General features: G+C 42.7%; 1 protein-coding gene across 3 annotated transcripts in view; it reads right to left on the reverse strand.

Moving 5' to 3' along the window:
* LOC119646512 (calcitonin gene-related peptide type 1 receptor) overlaps positions 1 to 22,815 on the reverse strand; it is a 247,275-nt gene that overhangs the window by 90,257 nt on the left and 134,203 nt on the right. For all 3 annotated transcript variants that reach the window (XM_038046969.1, XM_038046968.1, XM_038046967.1), the window contains exons 4-7: positions 7,243 to 7,462; positions 6,900 to 7,010; positions 5,830 to 5,936; positions 5,647 to 5,738 (exon numbers count right to left, since the gene is read on the reverse strand). In XM_038046969.1, coding sequence (XP_037902897.1) covers positions 5,647 to 5,738; positions 5,830 to 5,936; positions 6,900 to 7,010; positions 7,243 to 7,360 — 428 coding nt within the window. In that variant the 5' untranslated portion in view covers positions 7,361 to 7,462. The remainder of the gene's footprint in view (positions 1 to 5,646; positions 5,739 to 5,829; positions 5,937 to 6,899; positions 7,011 to 7,242; positions 7,463 to 22,815) is intronic.

A 22,815-nucleotide genomic window follows, 5' to 3' on the forward strand; every position in this document is an offset into this window, starting at 1 on the left:
AATCGTTCTTAAGCGTATCAGACCCGGTGAGGTTCGTACTCCTATGGATGAAATGGCTAGTCACCGTAACATGCGGATACGAACTGTTCCTGCAAGCAGAGTGGGATAGGTAAGTTTATTGGCGGCTCCGAGGAACCCAATTAGCGTCGTGGATTCGCAAACTCCTAAGACCACAACTACTGTTAAGAGAACAAGGAGACGATCAAAGCCAAATCGTAGCATTCACGGAGGAAAGCAGCTCCTCCAACCTGCAGCTAGAGATCTCTTCGAGGTCACCCATGAATAGTTTATCTTGTAACCATAGCCTAACTTGAGCTAGAGCTGGGCAAATGCAAAGGAAGTGCTAGAGGGTTACCTCTTTTTCTCTGCAATTTCGTCAAAGCGAATTGTTGGGTGCGCCGAGTTTGGTGGCATGGTTCCCTTACAGACCAATGCTCCATGTAGACTGCCATACTCTGGTGTGTATTTGCGCACATCTGGTACAAGAGCTTCCGGCAATCGGGCTTTGTTATAGACTGGCGAAATCCTCCTTGACTTGACACAAGTGTTGAGCCTTCGCAAGTAGATTCTACTCGCCAGTCCGTCAGCTCGCTCATTGCCCACTATGTTATGTTCCTATGACCAGAAGCTCAGAGAAGGGTGTTCAACGCGTTTCTGCACTGTTCCTTCAGCTGCTCAGTTCAAGTTTCCAGTCTTGCTAGTACTTCCGCTTGGAATACAATGACGAAATATGGGCTTCCATAATCCCGCACAGACACCTGAGTCTGTGTTTAATAACCGCGTCGCGTCTGCACTCAACATTTCTAGACTTTGCCAAGGGTCCAAGGTTGTCGTTCAGTTTATGTGACCCAAGAACTCAAGATTTTCGCGTTGAATGGTATGGACTTCTTCGACTATGTGCGCTGCCACCGATGATCTTATGCACGACTTTTGTTTGCGAGTACTACTTACCGCTTCCTTGATGTGTTCATTAACATAGTCGTTATCAGGAGTTTAGTCTGTCCAATGTATATTTTATTACAGTCGCTGTAGGTTATTCGGTAGATACCACTTTTTTCCTCCGCTACCAAGGGATCCTTAACGCTTCCCAGTAAATTCCGTAAGGTGAACGATCGACTCGAACCTACGCGCCTTCCTTATGAAAACCATTCTTACGCGTCTTCACGATTGTGGTACGTATCCCAAAGAGATACAGCTCCGTTAAATCTCGACAAGCCACAGCACAACCCTTTCCAGCTGCTTCTGCAGCATGACTGGCATTATACCATCTGGCCCCGGAGATGTATATGCAGAGGAGCTGTTAAAAGCGAAGCCGTACTTATCGTCGATAATTACCGATTTGATAGTCTCGTACGTCTGTATACTCTACAGGCAGCGTTCTCCCTGCACGGGAAAAGGTGCTAATAAGTCAGCAAGCCAAGGTATCAGCAGAGCTGTTGTTCGGTTTTAAGCAAAGTCCTTACTCTAGTGGCTGGAGTGGATATTTTTCCCAAATTATTGGTGGAACAAAAGCATGGACTCAACATTTTTGGAACAAAAATGGAAGATAGTAGAAGAAAAAGAGGTATTGATGCCAGGCCCATCATTGGAAGATGCGTTGCCCTCATTCAATCAGGAGGCAGTAGTCTTTGAAGGCAGAGGAAATGACGTCAGCCATAGCACCGGGACCAAGAAGACACACGAGCTGGAGGTTTACAATGTGAAAACCACTGTATTCGAACTGGACGTAGCAAATACCAGCAACAATATTTCCATTCGAAAATTCGTCTCTTGGAGGTTTTCGCGCAGTTAGATATCATATTGGCTAAAGGTGGTCAAGTTAATACCTACCGGAAAGGGGGGTCCGGTTTGGTTGTAGATCTTACTTTTGGTAGTCCTTCACTAGCTCGCGATATGTCCTGGAACGTCAGTGAACAGTACACCCATAGTGATCATGAGGCAATAGTCTTTGATCTGAAGAGCAAGTCAAGCAGTTGGAAATCTGTTCGTCCAAAAATGAGAAGATCATCAGGTTGGTCTGCGAATGCAATTGAGGAGTAAACCCTTACATCTTATGTGTTGTTGGAGGAGGACACTATACAAGGTATAGCCTCCGACAGAGCCCTCCATATCATGGAGTGTATTGCGAAAACATGCAACTTATCGATACCAATACGTCATACCTTCCCCAGTAGAAGGCCCAACTGCTGGTGAAATAGTGAATTATCAGATCTTCGTTCGGCGTGTCATCGGGCCTGAAGAGCGGCTCATAGCAATGGGTAGGACTGACCAGGAGGTGAAACAACGAGCTTACAAGGAAGCCCGAAGAAACCTGAAGCTGGCTTTACAGCGAAGCAAGGGGGACTGCTTCAATCAACTTTGTGCAGAGGCGGAGATAGACCCACGAGGAAGCGCCTACACGAGTTGCGATGAGGAGATTTAAAGGTCAGACAGCCCCGAAAAAAGCATGTCCCGATCTCCTACTGAAAACCGTTCACGGTTTCTTCCCTCAGGAGAAAACAAGGTGTTACAGTCTACAGACATCTCTAGATGTGGCGGGAGACTTGCGGTAGGCTAGGAGACAACAAACCGCCCGGCCTGGATGGCATACCAAACAAAGCCCTTAAGCTGACCGTTAAGTCGAGGCCAGACATATTCGTACAGTTGTTTGAAGCATGACTGGCGGATGGAATCTGTTCTGAGACATGGAAAAAACAAACATTGGTGTTGTTGCCTGCCTCCTAGTGAACCATCTTCCTATAGGTCTATATATCTATTGGATATTGGAAAATGTTGGGGCGAATAATCTACAACAAATTGCTCCCGACTATAGAAAGTGTGGGAGACTTATCAGACCGACAATTCGGCTTCCGTGTCAACGGTCGACGCCATCAAACTGGTCACCGGCTTAGCTGAAAATGCGATGTACGAAAGGGGTGACACTAGCAAGTATCGTGCTGTGATTACCATTACAGACAATGGCATGTTGTAAAAGCTCTGGCGGATGTGGAATTATATTCATCCAAACTGCGTTGTAAAGAAGTGGCTGAAAGATGCAGGTCTTACACTCGCGGTGCTCATCACGAAGCGGCGTAAGGAAACTACTGCCCGTATCGGAATGAGGAAGCATATCATCACTTCGTAGCCAGCAATTAAATACCTTGGAGTGATGATAGAAGCGAGGCTGAGTTTGTAACAAGGCTTCCAATGTTAGCATGGCCCTGGCAAGGATTATGTCAAATGATGGGGGGCCCGCCATGCACTCATAGACTGCTTATAGCTGGAGTGATGAGCTTTATTCTGTCCTGAATAGCGCCAATTTGGTCAACTGCATTGCATACCGCATGCAGTGCTCAAAAGATGAACGCTGTGTATAGAAAAACCGCCCTAAGAGTGTGCTGTGGTTATAGAACCATATCGGACGAAGCGGCCTATGCAGTAGCCGGAATGATACCGATCGACATTTTTGCCGATGAGATAGCATCTATGATAGTCCCGATTTTTCTTCTGATCTGCAAATGAAAAACGAAGAAAGGGAAGAATCGTCAAGCAGATGGCAGCAACAGTGGGAACGGGTGAAAAGGGGTCGATGGACCCACAGATTGATTCCCAGCATCAAGGTGTGCACGCAGAGAGCGCATGGTGAGATAAACTATGATCTCACGCAACTTCTCACCGGAAAATACTCTATAGGTTTAAACTGGACAGCTAACCCAACTTTACCAGCTGAGACGGTATTCTAGAGGACCTGGAGCATGTTTTCTTCCATTGTCCTAGATTTGCACAGGAAAGGAAGAGTCTAGAGGAGACATTGGGAGGAACAGTAGCACCGGAAAATATAATTGGGAAAATGCTTGATGCCAGGAGGGCTGGAATGCAGTGAACGACATGACAGGGCGGATTCAGTAAAAGTTGAGAGAGGGAGAGGAGGCGAGAAAGGCGTGGTTGCGAATGCAATCGATGGGCGAAGGGAGGAACTAGAGCCATGTCCACTCTGTGACGGAATACTTTGTGGTGGTTCCGCAGGGAAGAGGAAAGGAGTTAAGGGGTGATTTTAATGGGTAAAAGTCCCACACGTTGGAACATGTGTACCAGTGTCTTTAGAAGATTTCCACCTCCGAGAAAAAAGACAGGCAGACAGACGGACAGACAGACAGACATTGAATAATAGTTATGTAACACTCCAACGTGATCCATTCTGTGACTATTTTGTATACATTTCTCTTACATCTAATACGTCCCGGATTCTCATAGTCATACTACAAACTAGGTTTTTACAAATTTCTTATAGTTTTGCGTTCCATGTATCTTGCATATTGGGCGGCGATTCGCTTAGTGTCGCTGACTCCCATGTGGTCGATCGTTTTAAAATCGATTAGAGGTCTGGATATTGAAAACCCCAGTTTAACGTTTTTTCCGAACTCCTGGAGTCATTTGTTGGTCAATTTTGTAGTGTGCTGCAGAACATTGTCCTGTCCTGTCTGAAGAATTAACCTTTAAATCTTCCATGAGGTCAAACAAATGATCCTGTAGAGTCTTAATATAAGAGTCCGTTGTCATTCTTCCTTCCATCATCTCCAATGTCGTAGCTCCTTTTCTTGTGATATAATCCCATACCATAACTGAGCCTCATACAGACTTCAGTATGAGCTCAACGTAATATGTTTGTGTTTTCCCTACACGTTTCTTCTACACTCATTCGCGGCCTTCTGATCCAAAATGCTTTATTTTAGTCCCATCTGATCATATAGCCTTCATTCATTCAGTCATTTTCAGCCTAGATTTAGGATTCTTAGTAAAACAGCAAAGATCTTTGAGAGTCGCTAATATACTCTGTTGCTAATATTGGGAAGAAAGAAAGTGATTGTATGCTACAATGACTGGCAGTGCCACTCGTCAAATAGGGACTGCAGAAGAAACTACCTTTCTTCTCCACTGCGACTGCAAGCGCAAAAGCTCTAGGTGTAAGAGTCATTCTTAAAGAGTTAATTGAAAAGATTCCAGGGTCAAAAGAAAACTATCTTGCTGAAAAAGTACGAGGGCTGGAGTGGTTTCATGGTGGTCAACCAAGCACTATTTACTAGTAACTGAATAAGAAGAAAACTCCGAAGAAGATGACGTCTGGCTAACAAACGTACGTTTCCTCAAACTAAATTTTACAAGATTTTTGAGCACCGAAAAAGGTCCTATTGAAAAACGGAAGGCGAAAATCTCGATGGCTGTAGTAGAACTCTGGATTCCTCCTCCTTGTCGAAAATGGAAAATGACTTCTAAATCAATATAGCGGTAGGATAAGTGCCTACAATAGAGACCATTAAAGGAAAATCAACTGTGCCCCAAAGTATAAGTTTACTCCTTGAGTGATTTATAGAAAAAGGCGTAATCACTTTCAGATGAAAATATACCACCCTCGTTCCGCACGGGTGAATATCTATCAATACTTGTGAGGAAATCTTATTGTCTCCAATCAGAAAAAGTTCTCCATTATTGCGAAATAGGATCGGTCGCTTCCAATTCCAATCCTGTCATTCAAGGAACCGAACAACGTCTCGGAAAAGGAATGACGGAATCAATTTAAATCCAAAGAAAAGGCGTTAACCCGTTTGGGTTCCCAAACATGTTATTCACATCAAAGTAAGGAAAGTGATTACACAAGCCAACACTTACCTGAAATATCCTAGAATGGCTAAGGACAGCAAGATAGCAATAAGCGATATACAATAGCCTGTTTCGTAGATTAAGTTTACTTTCTGCCTCCACTGCAACGAGAAATGAAAATCACGTTCTGTTAGATGGCGAACAAGGAAAACGCGTAACGCAATTATTCAGTAAATTGATACCAGGACTCACCTCCAAGTCGTCCAAATTTACGCAGGTCGTGTAATTTGACCAGGTCTTGTTGGTGAGCGGATGCCGAAACCATTCTCCATTCGTCATGCACTCCTTGTGCGCGTATCCTAGAAGTGAAAGCTAGTTAATGAGTATTCCTACAAACACAGAAGAGAATCACTATTGTGGAGCATTATTGTGTCGGATTACAATGCTCTATTTTGGCTGATTCTTGTGGGGGAGGCAGAGACCGGATACCCCGTCAATCTCTCCTACAAATTAACACGACTGTGAGGTGATTGAAAGCGTAATTAAGTAGAAAACAATGTCTTCAGGACTCATAATAACGTGAATAATTATGATTTTTCCGCATGCACATTTTTTGGGCTCCTTCAATTGACGCCAAATCCTGGAATATTTGAGCAGTTTGGGAGACCATTTTAGAAGATATATGGCGCTATCATATTTCCTTAAGTGTGAATTTTCAAGTAATAAGTACAGCAAAATTTTATTGCCAAGAGACGGGAATAAACTTGAAATGCGATCTTAAAAGGATGAATGTCAGTACTCACTTTCTCGTCCTTTCGAGTGAAATATTTTCTAGCACCTTCTTTATTTTACAATGCACATAAATTTCTTGAAGTACTCGGATCAGCCATATGCTATTTTGAGTCTTTTATCATGGCCGTAAAAGTATCTCTTAAAAACTGTCATCTCCGTAGAAGTCGCGCGTATATTTATGCATTTTTGGTGACATTGTTAAAACCAGATATTTGCTCCTAATTTCGTGGCGTGAAACCATAACATTTGCTCGTTCGAAATAGGATGAAATTCGACCCCAGATAATATCCTTTCCCGGACCGAACTTAATCCCAATGATTTACTGCAATCAAACTCGGTGTCGGAAAATAATCGAACGGAAATATACAAAATGAGTTCACAGCCTATTTATTGCTGATAATACCCCGAATTACTGCCTCAAAGCACCCATTTCCCGTTCCTTTCCAGGGCATACTATAATAAAGTCACCGGACAAGATGGCATCTTTATCCTAACACAAAACTACTGAAATGAAATAAACGATTACTTACGAGCTGGGTCGAATCCGGTCACGAAATCCGGACAAGGTGCGTATTCGGAAGTGCCGGCCAGAGTGTCTGGCCAACAGGTCCATCCATCCCACGTGCCCGGACAATATGTGCCTAAGGATAAAACACAAAAGGATGAAAGCAATTCACAGTTGCTCGAGGAAGAATCAAGCCAAGTACGGAGAGGACGATTTATTATGTTGCCGTGATGTATTGTGCTTAGTCGACTTACAGATAAGGTAGCCGACCCTTATGTCGACACCACTTTCACATGTCCTTTTGTTCCTCGGCTTTCGTAGCGAAATTAGTGATTTACTGATATGTTTTACTACGTGCGGTCACTTACCAGCCTCTAAAGTTGATGTACTCCCATTTAACTTTTGCACACACTCGAGCTCCCGTTGATACAAAGGATCTGGTGTTGGTTCAGCAGACGTGCTTGTTGTCGTTATCGTTGTAGTCATTGTAGCGTTAAATCTTCTGCCTCCACAAGGAGCTACTCTGCTAAGAGAAAGGCCAACCAGCAATGGAAGCAGCACCGCTCCAGTAGGGAATTCAGCTCAGATCTGTGCCGAAGACAGGAGAATATGATTTATCGGTTAGACGGATACACATGTAGGTTGCGATACTTATGAATTTTGCATGCAGGACTCATGAAATATTGGAACGGCAATATTTGTGCGAGTTTTGCATAATATTTTCGAAATTTGCATTTCATATCAAGGATGCAACGATACGAACTTTGCAAGGACATCTTGGAAAATAAAAATTCGTTCAAGGTTCCTTGCAAGGAAACGGAACTAAAACATATTTTTCCTTCCTATCGAAAGAGGAGACAATATTCCTTGAATACAGGGGTCTCCTCCACTCCACAGTCCCCTTCCATACTACATAAAATTCAAGAAGCTATAAATATTGGAAATATAAGATAAATACGAAACCAAGGAACAAGAGCTCATAGTAATACACATTGGTTGGACTATTCGAGAATATTGTCGAAGAGTCTTCAAGCTTCCCAACATTCTGTTTATTTTATAGAAAGCATATGAAATCACATCTCGAAGATAATCGCAATATTCCGCAGACATACTCATATCGATAGAAAGTTGTAAACTGAATGAGAGAAGCAATAGTGGTAACGCTGGAGTCAATTTTTAAATGATCTGCAGGATATTATCCTTGTAGCTAAATCTACCTATTGGGAGGCGGAATGAATAACAGACGTATTACAAGAGATGGTGCTGGAATGTCTTTTTTTGTAAAAAAGGATAACACTAAAATATCATATCATTTTACTGACAAGTGAAACTGCTAAATTCGGTATTTGACAGATAGTTGAAGTGCACAGAGTAGTTTTTAATCGTCCGAAAATGGAAAATCTTGCTCCTACGAAGCGGCATTTGCGGGAAATTTTATTATACTTCTGCAAATTTAAAAAAATTACCATTGAAGGTCATAGATTGTTTGTCGAAGGTTATGGAAATTACGCACTATTGGAAAGCAAATGCGGGGATTGACTTAGCCGGTTCAAAAGTGGTCATTTTGACGTTTACAGTCAATCACGCCGCAGTGCTCCAAATAAGTTTGAAGACGAAGAACTGGAAGCATTACCCCAAGACGATCCATGTCAAACTCTGATGAAACTATCAGACGCGTTGAATATTGAGTCAACGACAGTTGGAAAACGCGCCCACAAACTTGGATTCATCGAAAAAGAAGGAAATTAGGTTGTGGCGCGGCAGGATCTGCAGCATTCGAAATTTATTTCGGATGTTGCGGATGCGGACGGGTAGATGGCGCTGAACGTGGAAACTCTCCACTCACGCGTTTTCAGAACGCACCGGGGAAGTGGAGAGCCAGCGGTAAAAAAGTGCCGTTGGTTGGGAACAGAAGAGACCGACTTATTTCCATGCGGTCCTTACTCCAGATCAGAAGGTTGCGTGTTCAGATCACGTCGGGGTCACCACTTTAACTAATCTTCACGAGGTGGAATCGAAACTTTTCTGTTCCCAACCGCGAGACAGATCACTTCAGCGCGAGTAATAAAAAAGTATTGTAAGAATTAAATAAAGTAAATCAAGTCAAATCTTTACAAGTCCAATCTTTTGATTTCTTTCAATCCGATCTCGACTTTTCTATTACGAAAATTCCCCGGGCATCTCACAAGAGCGAGCTTATCGTGAGAACAGTAAAGTTTCGATTCCACCTAGTTAAAAGGTACCGCACTAGTTAACTGAAAGACAGTAAGGAGGACGATTAGCTACTTGAGAACTGTTTTTTGATTGATACAAAAAGAAGTCAATTTTATATCGAATAATTACCGGTGATAAAAAGTGAACTCACTATGACAGTCCTAATCGAAAAAAACAAGAGCAAAGCCAGGTGAATCATCAACGTCGGCACCAAAACGAGACATTCACGGTAAGAGGCTTATGTTGCGTATCGGGTGGGACCAGCAAGGTGTGCTGTATTGCGAGTTGCTGCAGCCGAATGGAACTATGACAGCTTTACACAGTCGAGCTTTGCACAGCCAACGACTTGAATGGGCCGAGGGACACACGGATTGACTCTACTTGAAAACAACGTTAGATCTCATGCTCCGAAAATCGTAAAAGGAACATTGAAGTTGCTTTGCTTGGAAGTTTCGCCTCAGCCACCTTACTCTACGGACATTGCACCTTCAGACTGTCATTTGTTCCGGTCGATGAGACCAGCACAAAATATAGGGCACGTATACCGACCACGAAGAACATCTCCCCCCAGCAGCTAGCTTCTCCTCTTGTACTCTGGTGAAGCTCCGCCACTCAATTAATCTCATTGATGAGACGTATGCATTTTGTGTAAAACAAAACCTGATTCGAATCGATTCGATGTCTGTATGTCTGTCTTTCTGTCACACCCGATTTCCTCAGAAACGGCTTAACTAATTGTGATAAAATTTGATGAGAACGTGTGGTTTATGAAGCCCTTTACATACATCAAGTGACGCCTTTTTATGTTGAGTTTGAGGGGAGCTCTCCATGCATGTAAAAGGAGGGTGTAACTTTTCTTCACCGAATATGGTTGTTTGGAATATGAGACGAAAAGGCTCAGTTAGTGCTTTTCGAAACTGATAATATTTTTGATACTGGATGAAACACAGAGGAGTGGGGGCTCAAAATGTATGCTCCAAAAAATGTAATAGGTCTCCTTCTCAGAACCTATCGAACCGAAAAATTACAATGATACATCCATCTATGATTAAAAATACATCCCATTCCGATATCTGTGCAAATAAAGTTAAAAATAGTATATTACCATATTTTAGAAATTTACCCAGAAACCCACCTTAAGTTCATCCCAGAAGTACAAAATTTGGTACAGTTATAATTAATATTATATATGAGCGATAGAGTTGAAATTTGAAAATAAATATGTACATCTAGGAATATTCTGATTTGCAAGTATATGCGAATGGGAAAACGTGAATAGGAAATTTTTCACACAAAATGAACCCAAAACCTTTATACCCGAAGCGTCCAGTTTCTCGTATTCCGACTTGTTTTGTTTTGAGATTGAGGGAGTCTTGGGCCCGCATTTGGTGATGGATTAGACCAATTTGCGAGGAATGTTCCCATACCATTTTCGATCTACGGATCTCAGTACAACTCCGCATTCTTCCGCTTCGTCCTAGCTTTCTTGACGATTGATGACAACTTCGTACTTTCCACCAAACAGATCGATGGGGATTTGGAAAACTCGATTCAGATCTGCTAATATAACAGTTGCGCTGAAAAGTTCATTGACTTATATAGAAAAAAAATTTAAGTTGATAAAATTTTACTTTGTTGTTCAATATATAATAGTTGCCTTCGAGGACGATGCAACAATTATAGCGGTCATACCATTTTTATAGTACGATTCGTCTTTATCCTCAAAATAGGCTTCATTTTGGACGATTCATTCTTCAGTGGCGCTAAATTTCTCTCCAGTGAGTATTATCTTGAGGTCTGGGAACAGAAAAAGGAGCCAGATCTGGAGAACACGAAGGATGCGGAAGCAATTAGATCGGTTCATGAAATTTTGGCATCGTTTTCATTGATTTGTGACACGATGCATTGTCTTGATGAAACAACACTTTCTTTTTCTTTAAATGGGTAGGTTTTTCTGCGATTTCATCCCTCAAACGCCCCAATAACGCTATGTAATGTTATAATGATAATGATGGTTTTTCCCTCTCAAGGTAGTTGATGAATATTATACCATGCATATTCCAAAATACTGATGCCATAGGCTTGCCAGCCGACTGTTGTGTTTTTGCACGCTTTGGAGTCGGTTTCCCACTTCCAGCCCAGTCAGATGATAATCGTTTTGATTCTGGGATGAAATAGTGGAGGCATACTTCATCCATTGTCACATATCGGAGCATTAATTCGGTTTTTTTTATGGAGGAAGAACACTGTTCAGAATAATCAGCTCATTGTTACTGGTTACTGTAAGCTCTAGCGGCACCCACTTTGAACAGAACTTTCGTATACCCAAACATTCATGCACGATATGTCCAACACGTTCCTTTGACTTCTTTAGAGCCTTCTTTCGTTACCGAGTGAAACCTGAGAAAAAGGATATCGACATTAGTCGCGTTGTTCGCCATCACTGATAGTTTGGTTTCACACGTGCCCCCGTAATTTTCAAGTTTCAAGTTTTCAAGTTTTCAAGTTTCAGATATTGAACTTTCAGACTCCGGTGCAGACCCACGCATCAGTAAAAGACACATGAATTTTTTTTCAAAGGACCCCCCACATTCCCGAGTCTGGCATAGAGGCATGCAAGTACATACATGTTGACGATGATATTCAGTGTTTGTGGGCGGACCTTTATTATCAATTTCGTCATCTCTTTCGGTTTTTGGGATAGCTTCCCTTTCTTAGTCGTCTCCGGCCGGTCAGGATGGTCTTTGGCCATCGCTCGTAGCACCGGCAATATGCAGGCATACAATTCTTGGCGATCAGCCTAAGCCTACGACAAGAGAGACCAGTAGATCGGTTCTTATGGTATACATACCTACCAGAAAGGTAAATTTACGGAGGCAACACTTCATTAACTCACGGCAAAAATTGAAAAGGTGATGTCCGAAAAAGAATACGCCTTAGGACATTTGTGACCCAGTAAAGCAGTATAGAGTCGAATCACTGTTAATCAGCTAGATTCATCACATGCTGGAGTGGAAAAGTCTATTGAGGCATGATGTCTTAAGAACTCCCCGTAGGGAAAGTTTTCTTCCCTCTGTTATGGCTCCTGGTAATGGACATAGCTCCTGGAAGGCAAACAAAAATTATCAGCAAGTTTGGGAACTCAGTATGTGACGGAGAAAGGGGCCAATTATACGATCATGCGTCTATCTGGAAATTCCTTGACAAACATCCGCCAGCTCTGATGCCGGACGATATGGTTTCCAGATTTGTCTTTGACATACACAGTCGTACCAAAAGAGAAGAGTGGTTTCCAGATTACAGATTTAATAATCATCACCAACGAGGTAGTCATTGAAGACGGGTCGGGCGAGGGGATGTTCTTGCAAAATGGCGACCATATTCCCGTCAGAGATATATGCCATTTTATTAGCAGCAGGAGAATGTCTGCGACAAAAATGGAGAGGTCTCACCATTCAAATCTTTTCCAAAAATCGGGCATCATTACCAGCACCAAACAACGATGACAATTGATGAATTCAATCGAATGAACGAAACATTTGATGTTTCATCACTTGTAATGAGAGAGGTGGGAGACTGGCTCGCCAAAAGTCTGGATCCTCAATGAAGGGACCAGAATAAGATTTTGGTATCCGGCCATCCATCAAGTCTACTCTGAAATGTGAAATTGCAAAGATTTACGCAGCCGATAGAAGAAATTTGAACTCTTGGCGGCAGGGAGAAATCCTTCTGAAAGAACCCGAGGTTGCCAGAGCGGCAGTTTTGTCACTTAAGAAGTGGGACATGAAAACGCTAGTAGGGCTTTTAACGGAACACTTTTCCTTTAACTGCCATATGGAAAAGATCGGGGTAGTGGTGGTTGAAAATACCCAGGTAAGCCAATGAACACTAAATTATATTCAAAACAGGAAGGGGGGAGTCCTTACGAAATTTGAAGGCGGACACACAGCTCACGGTTTGAAGTGTATCAGGAGATCGCAGTGTTGAAATTTGATGCTGGAATTAGATAAGTTAAGCAGAAAACCGCAAATAGTTTCAATAGCTAAGCCGAAAAGATATTGTATAAATAAGCTGATATAGGAGCATTCTTCCGCATTCTTCCTCGCATGACGTAGTTGTCAATGCGGTTGCCATCCCTCTTGAATGTATGACCCATCCATCGCCGCTTCCGCGTAATGTTCTTTGTTTGAAATAGTATCAGACCGGCGTACTTCCACAACATGTCGCAAACAAGTGTTTGCAAAGGCTTAAAGCTTTCGAGTGGCATTGGTAGCCATCAAGAACTTGATTTTGGTGTTGAGATAAGCACATTACTAAATTTTAGACAAGGCAGTGAAAGCGGTCCTAGCGCTGTTAATACGTTGAGAGACATCTAATTTGGTATTACCGTCGGTAGAAACCACGGTTTTTAGGTATACCAATTGATCGACGTCTTCGATGCTGCGACCTGTCAGATTGAAAACCTTTGTTTTGTTGGTGTTTATTTTCAGTTCAACTCTTCTTCTCTATGTTTCCAAATTCAGAGCCATTTAGACAAAGTCCATGAGCCATTGAGAGAGCGAACAGATGTCAGCAATGTAGCCGACGTATTTGAAAAAATATTTCATGGTCCATTGAACTTCTCCACGTCATCCGACCAATGTAGCATGAAGAACATCACCGATAATAAGAAGGAATGACTCAGTGGCAAAGTTCAATTCTAGCGGACTCCGCTTTGTACCTTTAAGACCTTTAAGACGTCGATAAAGCAGGTGACATTTTGAGCCATCATATGTGCTCGGATGGCTCAAGTGGTTAGAGCGCTGGGCTGTCGTAGCGGAAGGTCGCGGTTCAAATCTAACTGGTGCCGGAAGGATTTATCATCGTGTTTGGATGTCGGACACCAGTCGACTCAGCTGTGAATGAGTACCTGAGTCAAATCAGGGTAATAATCTCGGGCGAGCGCAATGCTGACCACATTACCTTGAATGAAGTGCTCTAACATACTTCAAGGCCCTGACCCAATATGGATTGTTGCGACAACGATAATTATTATTATTATATGTCGCTCCAATAATAACTATTAGTTTGTCCGAAATTCCCCTTTTACGTAGAGCAGTCCCTTTTCAGGCTATCGAAAACTTTCTGGAAATCAATGAAGAGCAGGTGAAGCGAAGATCCAGACTCCGCGCAATCTTAATAATCATCCCCCTCGCCCACTCATTGGGAAAAGTCTCGGACCATCAAGCGCTGTAGCTTTACTCCGTTTAAGAGCGTTGTTGGCCCAGATGGTTTTTCTCCTGCTTGGAGGAACAGTCTGTATTCGTATGTCATATTCAAAAGATGTGATATGGTTAAGAACCATGGTGAGGTATTCTTTCTACCTCTTTAGCTGCTCATCATTGTGGATAATGAGTGGACCGTTAACGTCTTTCGTACGACCCTCTAAAGGTTTGCGATTACATGCAATTTTCTTCGTGATGCAATATACACTTCTGAAGTAAGAGCATTCTGCGGCATCTTCTGGTCCCAGAACAGCGCAACAGCAAATTTGCGTTTTGTCATGGTGCACCCTACGTTGAACTTCTCAGGATTTCGCTCGGTATCGGAGTTCAAGCGCGCCTTGCTCGCCATCACTCCCAGCGGTCAAAAGTTTCTTTCCATATGGTCCGGTCCGCCATCAAGTAGATGGCTGCATCATACAAGCGGTTGATATTGACCTTGGGGGGTTGCAGTTCTCCATCTTTGCGGAAAGTGGCGGACCACTTAGGGAGTTAAAATCCCTCGCTTACATCTTCATCTCTTTTCGAGACTTAGTGTGTGTAATGATGAACTACTACAGGTTAGTACAGCAAGGTGGTGTCCGAAAAGAGTCATTGTGGAACTGGTATACATTAAGACCATATTCTAGGCAGAATATTTGAGGCTGCGGGGAACGCACGTGAAGTAGAAAACCTTTGCCTACTATAATTTTGTTAACAGTGGTGGGATTTCCATCAAACTTTCCACTATAATGCCATAATTATTAACTTTTACATTCATCCCTTATTCTGTACTTCTAAAATGAATGTAAGGTTATTTTTGGATAAATTTTTAAAATATAGCAGGATGACATTATTAACTTTAATTGAACAGATAGCGGAATGGGACGTGTTTTGAGGCTTAGATTTCATATAGGTGTATCCTATTTCGTAATCATAGGTTCAACCGTTTTCAAGTATATTGGAGGTGACAAAATGACTTACAGATAGCCAACCCCGCTTGCGAACGGGACAAAGGCTGAAGAAAAAGAAGAAGAAGAAAATGACTTACAGATGGGCAGACTGAAATATAGATACAGACTAGAATTGGCGAATAAAATATATATTCGCAACCAACGCACAAATATCTCGGAGTCATGATTGACCAAAAATTAAACTTCAAGCTATTTCTTGAGAGTTTAGCAACAAACCCATGTGGTAGTAACTCCATAATTGCCTTATGAATACATGTAGGTGGCGAAAGGGAATAGGGAAGAAATTGCAGCCCCATATCGATTAAATGCATTGCCAGCATCGTATGCCTACTATACAAATTCAGACAAAGCAGCATGTGTGACAATAGGCATAGTCACCATCGATATTTTCGCGAACGGCATATGATTCCAGGGGGTCACAGACCTATCCTCGGCACTAAACCTATTCTAGAGTGGTACAAGGATGGGACAATTCACCAAAAAGACGCTCGTAAATTATTCTAAATGTTTCAAAGTGGCTTAAATAACGACATGGAAAAGTTAACTACCGCCTAATCATCCAATTTCTAAACCGACTTTTTTAACGACTACCGTCAATTGAAAGAAATGCAGAGAGACAAACAGACGGAAGGACAATCATTGAATCGATTTTAATTTTTTTTAAATGACGACCAAAGGATCAAATGTTCCAGTTTGCACAAAATTGACCAGCGGCATTTAAAACTCCCCCAGCCTGTTCGAAAACTGCAATGATCCAAGAAAACTTGGATTGCAATGGCGGAATCTCTGAACGTTGAAGGTTGCTCAGATTGGGAAGGACGTGCAACGGACAAGTCATTCCAATTCATCACAGCATGCCTAACTAGTAAATGTGTGGTCCACAATGATCTGCCCCGATGATTACCCCAATGTTCAAAGTATCATTTCCGGAAAACGTGACCAGCGATTTACCACCAGCACCACCAGCAAGCAGGAAATCAACAATAGAAACGGTGCCATGAAACTATAGCCCCCGAAACAACATTCCTGAAGAGTCAGACATAAATGTTGTAATAAATCCCCTCTTGATATTTGAACAATAAAATATTTTACTCCTTCAAATATCTTGATTTTATTTGGAATCAAGATTACTTTTTTTAAAATCATAAAGCATTAGAAGCTCATTGAAAAACGTTGACATCTGAGAACAACCAGATAAACATCCAAGAGAATTGCGAAAATATAAAAATACAACGCATATATGTTGTGAACGCATCAAAATATTATTCTGCATATCAATCATTTGTCACGGAGGAAAATAAACTTCACAAAATTTCCCATCATCTTCTCTTTTATGAACTCATAAAGAAAGCGTCAGAGGTAAGAAGGATGCCCAAGTGTGAGTTTATCGATCAGAGACTCTAGGATGGATGGGCTTCCAAATTCCGTTCGATTTTCATCAGCACCGGCATCATCATCATCATCATTATGCGCATCCGATGACATTTATCAGAGTTCCACACAAGTCTCGTGTGAATGTTCTCACATCGTTTACACTTGATTGATCCCCTGATAACTAGGTGAATCCTCAGACACCCTCGCACAGTTTTGCATACGAACGAGCCGTGGCTCAGCCATCAGCAATTTCAATTAACGTGACCTCCCTTCACATACACCCGCTCAACCACGCTGTATTTTCTTAAAGGAACATAAATCAAAGTTCCCATCATTTCAAAAAGATACATATGTGCCTGAGCATATCCAACCCCCTACTATGAGACACATAGTTCATGGTACTTTGCTTCAATTAGACCAGTAGAATGTCTTTCTTATTATCAGCCAGCGTTTCAGAAGTTTGACTCTATTGCGAATTCCATTCGGGGTTAAATATCCTAGCAAAAGGATTCAAGGATCCCGACAAATTAGGTACGAAGCACTATAATGAAAATGCAAAATGGAGGAGTGACAAATTTGAATCATGGAAGCCAATTTCTTTTTCAGCTCGTTATATGTGTAGCTCGTGAGCCGTGGAATTCGAGTTAGTGACGACTGATTCCCCTAATCTATCACGGGATAATCCCAAATCTTATGTTTCGCCTGAAAATCTTCGAAATTGCTTTGGCTCCTCAGGCAGAACGAAGCGACATCGTTCAACGCCCCCCATATTAACGTGGGTCGTCTTGCGAGAAGTGGAGCAATCAGAACTCAACTGAACGACTTTGTCGGACATGTGGGGATACTTTGTATGACACATGTGAAATCTTGGAATGATCTTACCTTGATTAGATAATTCAGTGGAGCATGACAAGTTGGCATTTGATTCTGTTAAAGTGGGGACAATGTCACCAGAGCACTTAGAGATTATTTCGGCTTATTAAGCCATTTTAGATTTCAATGTTGACCCTTACTGCCACCATGTAATGTTCTGTAAGATATTTTATAGCTTTACCTTAGAACAAATTGAATTTGCAATGTCAGAATTGCAAGTTGTAGGTGATATCAAAGTGCTAGGATAAACCAATGTACAGGCAAGTTATATTATGCGTGGGTGAATCTCATAAACGGTATGTGTGAAATCAAATGAAATTCATTTTAACTCCATCAATTGGGCGGCCTGGACAGATTAGCAGAACGTCAAGGGTAGCACGTAGGCGTGGTTGACGTGACATGTCCTATTCATGGGTAACTGGCAACCATACCACACGACCTTCCCGCGGTGGAGTGTACATAGCAGGGCTAGGAATAGGTTCAATCAACCGAAGAATACCTATTTGCCTGCTAATCATGTTTTAAGTGTAAGCGAATCTGGTGGGGATGAACCGAAGCAGGAACGGTAACAGGACCCAGTCAAGGTGAAACACCCCGAAGGATGCGTGACCAAACCAAGCTCCCTGGTTTCTAATATTTAGGCTCTGACTACTTTAGGCACCTTCGCTTTAAATTAAGATCCTCACTCTGGTGGTCGGGCTCGCCAAAGTGGACATTTTTCTTTGATTATTCATGGGACTATGACATAGGCTAAAACTTTAAAAAACAAAAATGAATGTTGGCAGAAGAGGAAGGGGAGGACGAGATGGTGCATCCCAACAGGAAATAATACCCGCCGAAGGTAGTACACCGGTATTAGCCACAGTACCGCTGCTATGATGGGAGCGCAACCCGGCTAGGAGTTTCCAACCAAGTACCACCCACAGTACTCCTATTTCAAAATTCTCCACGTTGGGGCTCAAAGCTGTCGGAAGAAACGGTGAATCGCTGAACTCCTGCTTGATAGCTGGTATCAGAAGACCATCTATATTCTGAACCAAATTGCGAAGGAAAAAGACGTCAGCACTATCGGCGAGCGAGAGAAAAAACTACGTTAAATCCTAGGCAATTGTCAAGCAATATAAAAACAACCGCTTGTGAAATTAGCAGAAAAGGAACTTGCCACCTCCAAAAGCAACTGACTTTAGGAAAACAAATAGAACAGAAATTGCAAGTGCTCGGATGCCATGCATTCTCTACAGACAACAACATCGCAATGCTAGGCTGCAGGAGGATACACTGCGAACCCTTTCAATGATATGCTTAGTGGTCATTCACCGTGGTTTTGGAGAATGTTACAAACTGGCTCCGGAGGCAGAAAGGCTGGCAGTAGTCATTGAGCATCTCTTAGATAGCGGGGAGGAGCAAAGAAGACTTATCCCGAGGTTTGACCCCTTCCAGGCGGTCCGTGGGTACCACATAATAGAATGCAAGGACCAGTTCTCTACGGACTTCTTCGGTTCGTGCAAAATCTGAAGACGATTTCAACCTGATCGACGCCGTCATGAAATCGTTAGAGGAAATGAATATCGTTGGTCTGATGGTGACCAGATAAGTCTTTAATATTGGAAATACGTTTCGGCTAACTTCCTTAAGGAGGTAGACATCAACTCCGCCATAAAGAACTGAGAATGCCAAATAATTAGATAACTTTAAAAAAATATAATGATTGATTCCACAGCACAAGTGACAGTAATCGGAACTGCACGTCGTTCTGAGTTCCTTGACCTGAGTTTGAATGACCTGCCCATGATAAAGCTACAGAAGGAGTCATTTCATATCATCTTTCTAACTGACAATGGACCTCCAGGGTGAGGAACTGGAGAGTTTCTGATCAGAGATGGTTCCTGGAAAACAGCAGAATACTTTTCTGTTTAAATCTCGCTCTCTCTCGACCTCCTAACCTTTCAAAGACCCCGTTAAAATCGACTGGAAAAAGCTTTTACAAATCATCATACTCTTCGGTGCTCTTAATGATAACATCGATACGACGGACCAACTAGGATCAGGCTCTGAGAAGGCATTCGAAATTGCCTTTAGAGTTGCTGGCAAAATACTGCCAAAAAAAAATTCATTGTAGAACGAACATCTCTTTAACCTGAAGAAGCTGATTGGAGGAGCCTTCAGCATCTGCTGCGGACATAAATACTGACAGCCTTACAAGGACTGTCTGAAGAGGTATAAGTGGACCACCAGGACTGCTAGAAAGTGCCCGACTAGATTCCTGTCGGCATATCAAAAGTATTAGCGATTCTGCCGAACTCAATAATATACTGACCAACGACCGTTGGACTCCATTATTTCTTAAAAAATCAGAAGGCTCCTGGACGGAATTTACTAATGTATCCCCGGAGCTACTCGTTCGGACGCATTTCCTTGTCAGCGAGTAGAACTGTGAGCCAGTGCCCTCGATGGAGATTATGTAATCTTAATCGTTTGAGAATATAAATAAGGTAATAGCCAAGGATAAAATCAGTTGGGTTATTAACAGCTCCTTGGCATATAAATCTCTTCTTATAGAGATTTATCGGAGCTGTGTTTTATTCAAAGACATGACTACCTGATTTTCGTACGGAGAGTGGACACACATGAGTCTGCAAACGTCTATTAGCCAATAGGCTTCACCTGTTAAGTGTTCAAGACTCCAACGGATTCTGTGCGTTTAGCACATCCTTTTTAGCAAGATTACAGAAAAGTCCTCCTCAAAGCTCAGCAAGCCCACCACAAATGCAAATCCACAGAAACCGCTCTTCACAAGATAAATAGCACTGCTGAGCGGCCCCTATGATACAGGCAACTGCCCTCCTGAATATCGAGAGAGCATTCATCAACGTTAATACCAGAGACTTCAAGAAGGCTCTCACCGGAATAGGATTAGAAGTACGTCTTATGCATTAGAAAGTGGTAGCGAATGCCGACGGCTTGGTGGTATTGATTTTCTTCCCTCTTATTATTTATAAGCGAGATCATGAGAGGAATATTTATAGAGGTGTACCTACAAGGTGGGAACTCACCACAAATTCAACCAAAAGGAGTTCATGTTACTTATCAAGACAAGGGAACCCGAATTCCACCTCCGCATAAATTTACACAGACTGGTATTTTCTTCAAATGTAAGAAGGCCTTCATTGCCTTCTACTACTGCAAGAGGACCCTTACATGGAAATGGGGTCTTCGTCCGAGGATGGCTCTCTGGATGGTGGCCGGCAAGGAATAAAATGGACCAAGAAATTCAATAGAATGAATCTTAATTCAGAGAACTGTGTGGGAAGTGTTACAGGGCTCTGCTATCTTACGTAGCAAAAGACCTCAATTTGCTCCATCCTCTTATTTTTTGTTTTTCGATTCGTACACGAAGGGGTAAGAATCTTAGAAGAATCTGTACGTCCACTCCAGCTCAACCGCGTGATCGTTGGGGGTAGATGTGGGATTCTCACCCACAAGAAACCACCCTGGTCTTTCCAACCACCCCCCCCCCCCCGCCTCCACCCAGGACTACAGTTTAGGTATTACTTCCCGGGATGATTTTACCTTCAGGCACAAATGCTTCTGTTCCTTTTTGCTTCCCTCCTTCTTTTTTCCTTCTGCAGCTCGTCCTTTATTCAAACATTTCACAGTAAACCGCATGGCAGATTCCTTCCACCTCAGCAACAACTACCCATGCTCTCCAGGTTCACGCCCCTTTCTCTCACCGTATTTTCGCTTAAGTCATATCTGGGAATGAACTTAACTTCGTAGACTATTCCCATCCCCCCCACCACACAGTTGACGCCTAAAATAGAACGAATTACACCACTCCGGCTAGAAGCAAGTAGGCGATAGTTTTTCGGCCCACCAAGACAAGATTTTTGCGTTCTGAGCCAAGTGGCCTTAGGGCCACCCACTGGTCGGCCATCTTGGGAGAGTAAATTCCACTGCTTTGCTCTGCTTGCATTTGTCGCCCCCCCCCCCCACATGTTTGACCTATCTACTGCCACTTCCGTCTTCCTATCATATCGCATACGAGTGCCAAACCTGTACGCGGACCAAGTTCTTCGTATTCCGATGATGCGACGAAAACAGGTATTGACGAAAACTTGGAGCTTTTGAGTAACAGTAGAGTTCACTTTCCATGTGCTACTCTCATATAACAACACAGAAAGAACTCTAGCGCAAAACAATCTCAACCTCAGCTTAGTATTGAGTTTAGTTTGATTCTAGTTGCCTCTCTTTCGAAATCCAGAGCCATTTGGCCAAGGCTCATGACCCGGTGAGAAAGCAAGCAGATGTCATCAGCTTAGTCCAGGTGTTTAAGGAAAGATATAATCATCCATTGAATTCCTCCACGTCCTTTGGATAGGGCACCATCAAAAACTTGACCGATAACAGAAAAAAAATAATATCGGTGACTGGATGCAACCTTCACGGACTGCGCTTTCGACCTCAAAATCCTCCGAGATTTTACCTCGCGCGGTCGCGTTGATAATAGCTATTAATTTCTCCGGAATGCCCCCCCCCCCCAAACGTCGAGCACGCCAAATTCACTGCCTGTTGACACTATCGAAAGGTTCCTTAAAATCGATGAAGAACAGGTGCAGCGAAGATCTTGATCAGGAGCGGAAACCAGCCTGCTGTCTGTCGATCAAGATTTCAAGATGCTCTTTGATGCGTTCCTGGATTATTTTAGCTGTTGTCTTTGCGACGGGAAATCACGAGATATTATGCTGGATTATTGGGTTTGAGTAGCAACACCAACTTTTGCTCTTTCCACCGAACAGGGAATACTCCTTCTTTTAGGCACGATGGTGTGGGGGTAAAGGTCAGATCAGGTTATTCTAGCCTGGAACCATATTGTCGGCAGTCCTACAACATGTTTCTCGCAGCTCCTCCTTGATAAGTAGAAGTGTCGCACCCTCGTTGAATTGGAGCACCGCTGTTTTTGTAGTAAGGAATCAGAGTAGCAGCAATCTTTCTTAGAAGACGCGAGCGAGTCAGTTGCAGTGGTGACTGCATTACCACCGTGTAGGCCCCACGACAAAAGTGGACATGATCGCATAGCTATTTTAACCAATTCTTTCTGCTCCTCGTAACTGCCTCTTTCAAGCGGACCCGCAATTATGCGTGTGTATGATTTCGATAGTCCCTATGTTTTTGATAAAACCTCCTTGCACGGAACCATGGGGCATGCAAAATCGCAGTTTCGCTGTCACACCAGTAATTGCCTATTGTTAAGCAGTTTCCTTCTGGG

This window comes from Hermetia illucens, chromosome 1, assembly GCF_905115235.1.
Source record: "Hermetia illucens chromosome 1, iHerIll2.2.curated.20191125, whole genome shotgun sequence".
NCBI classification, from domain to species: domain Eukaryota; kingdom Metazoa; phylum Arthropoda; class Insecta; order Diptera; family Stratiomyidae; genus Hermetia; species Hermetia illucens.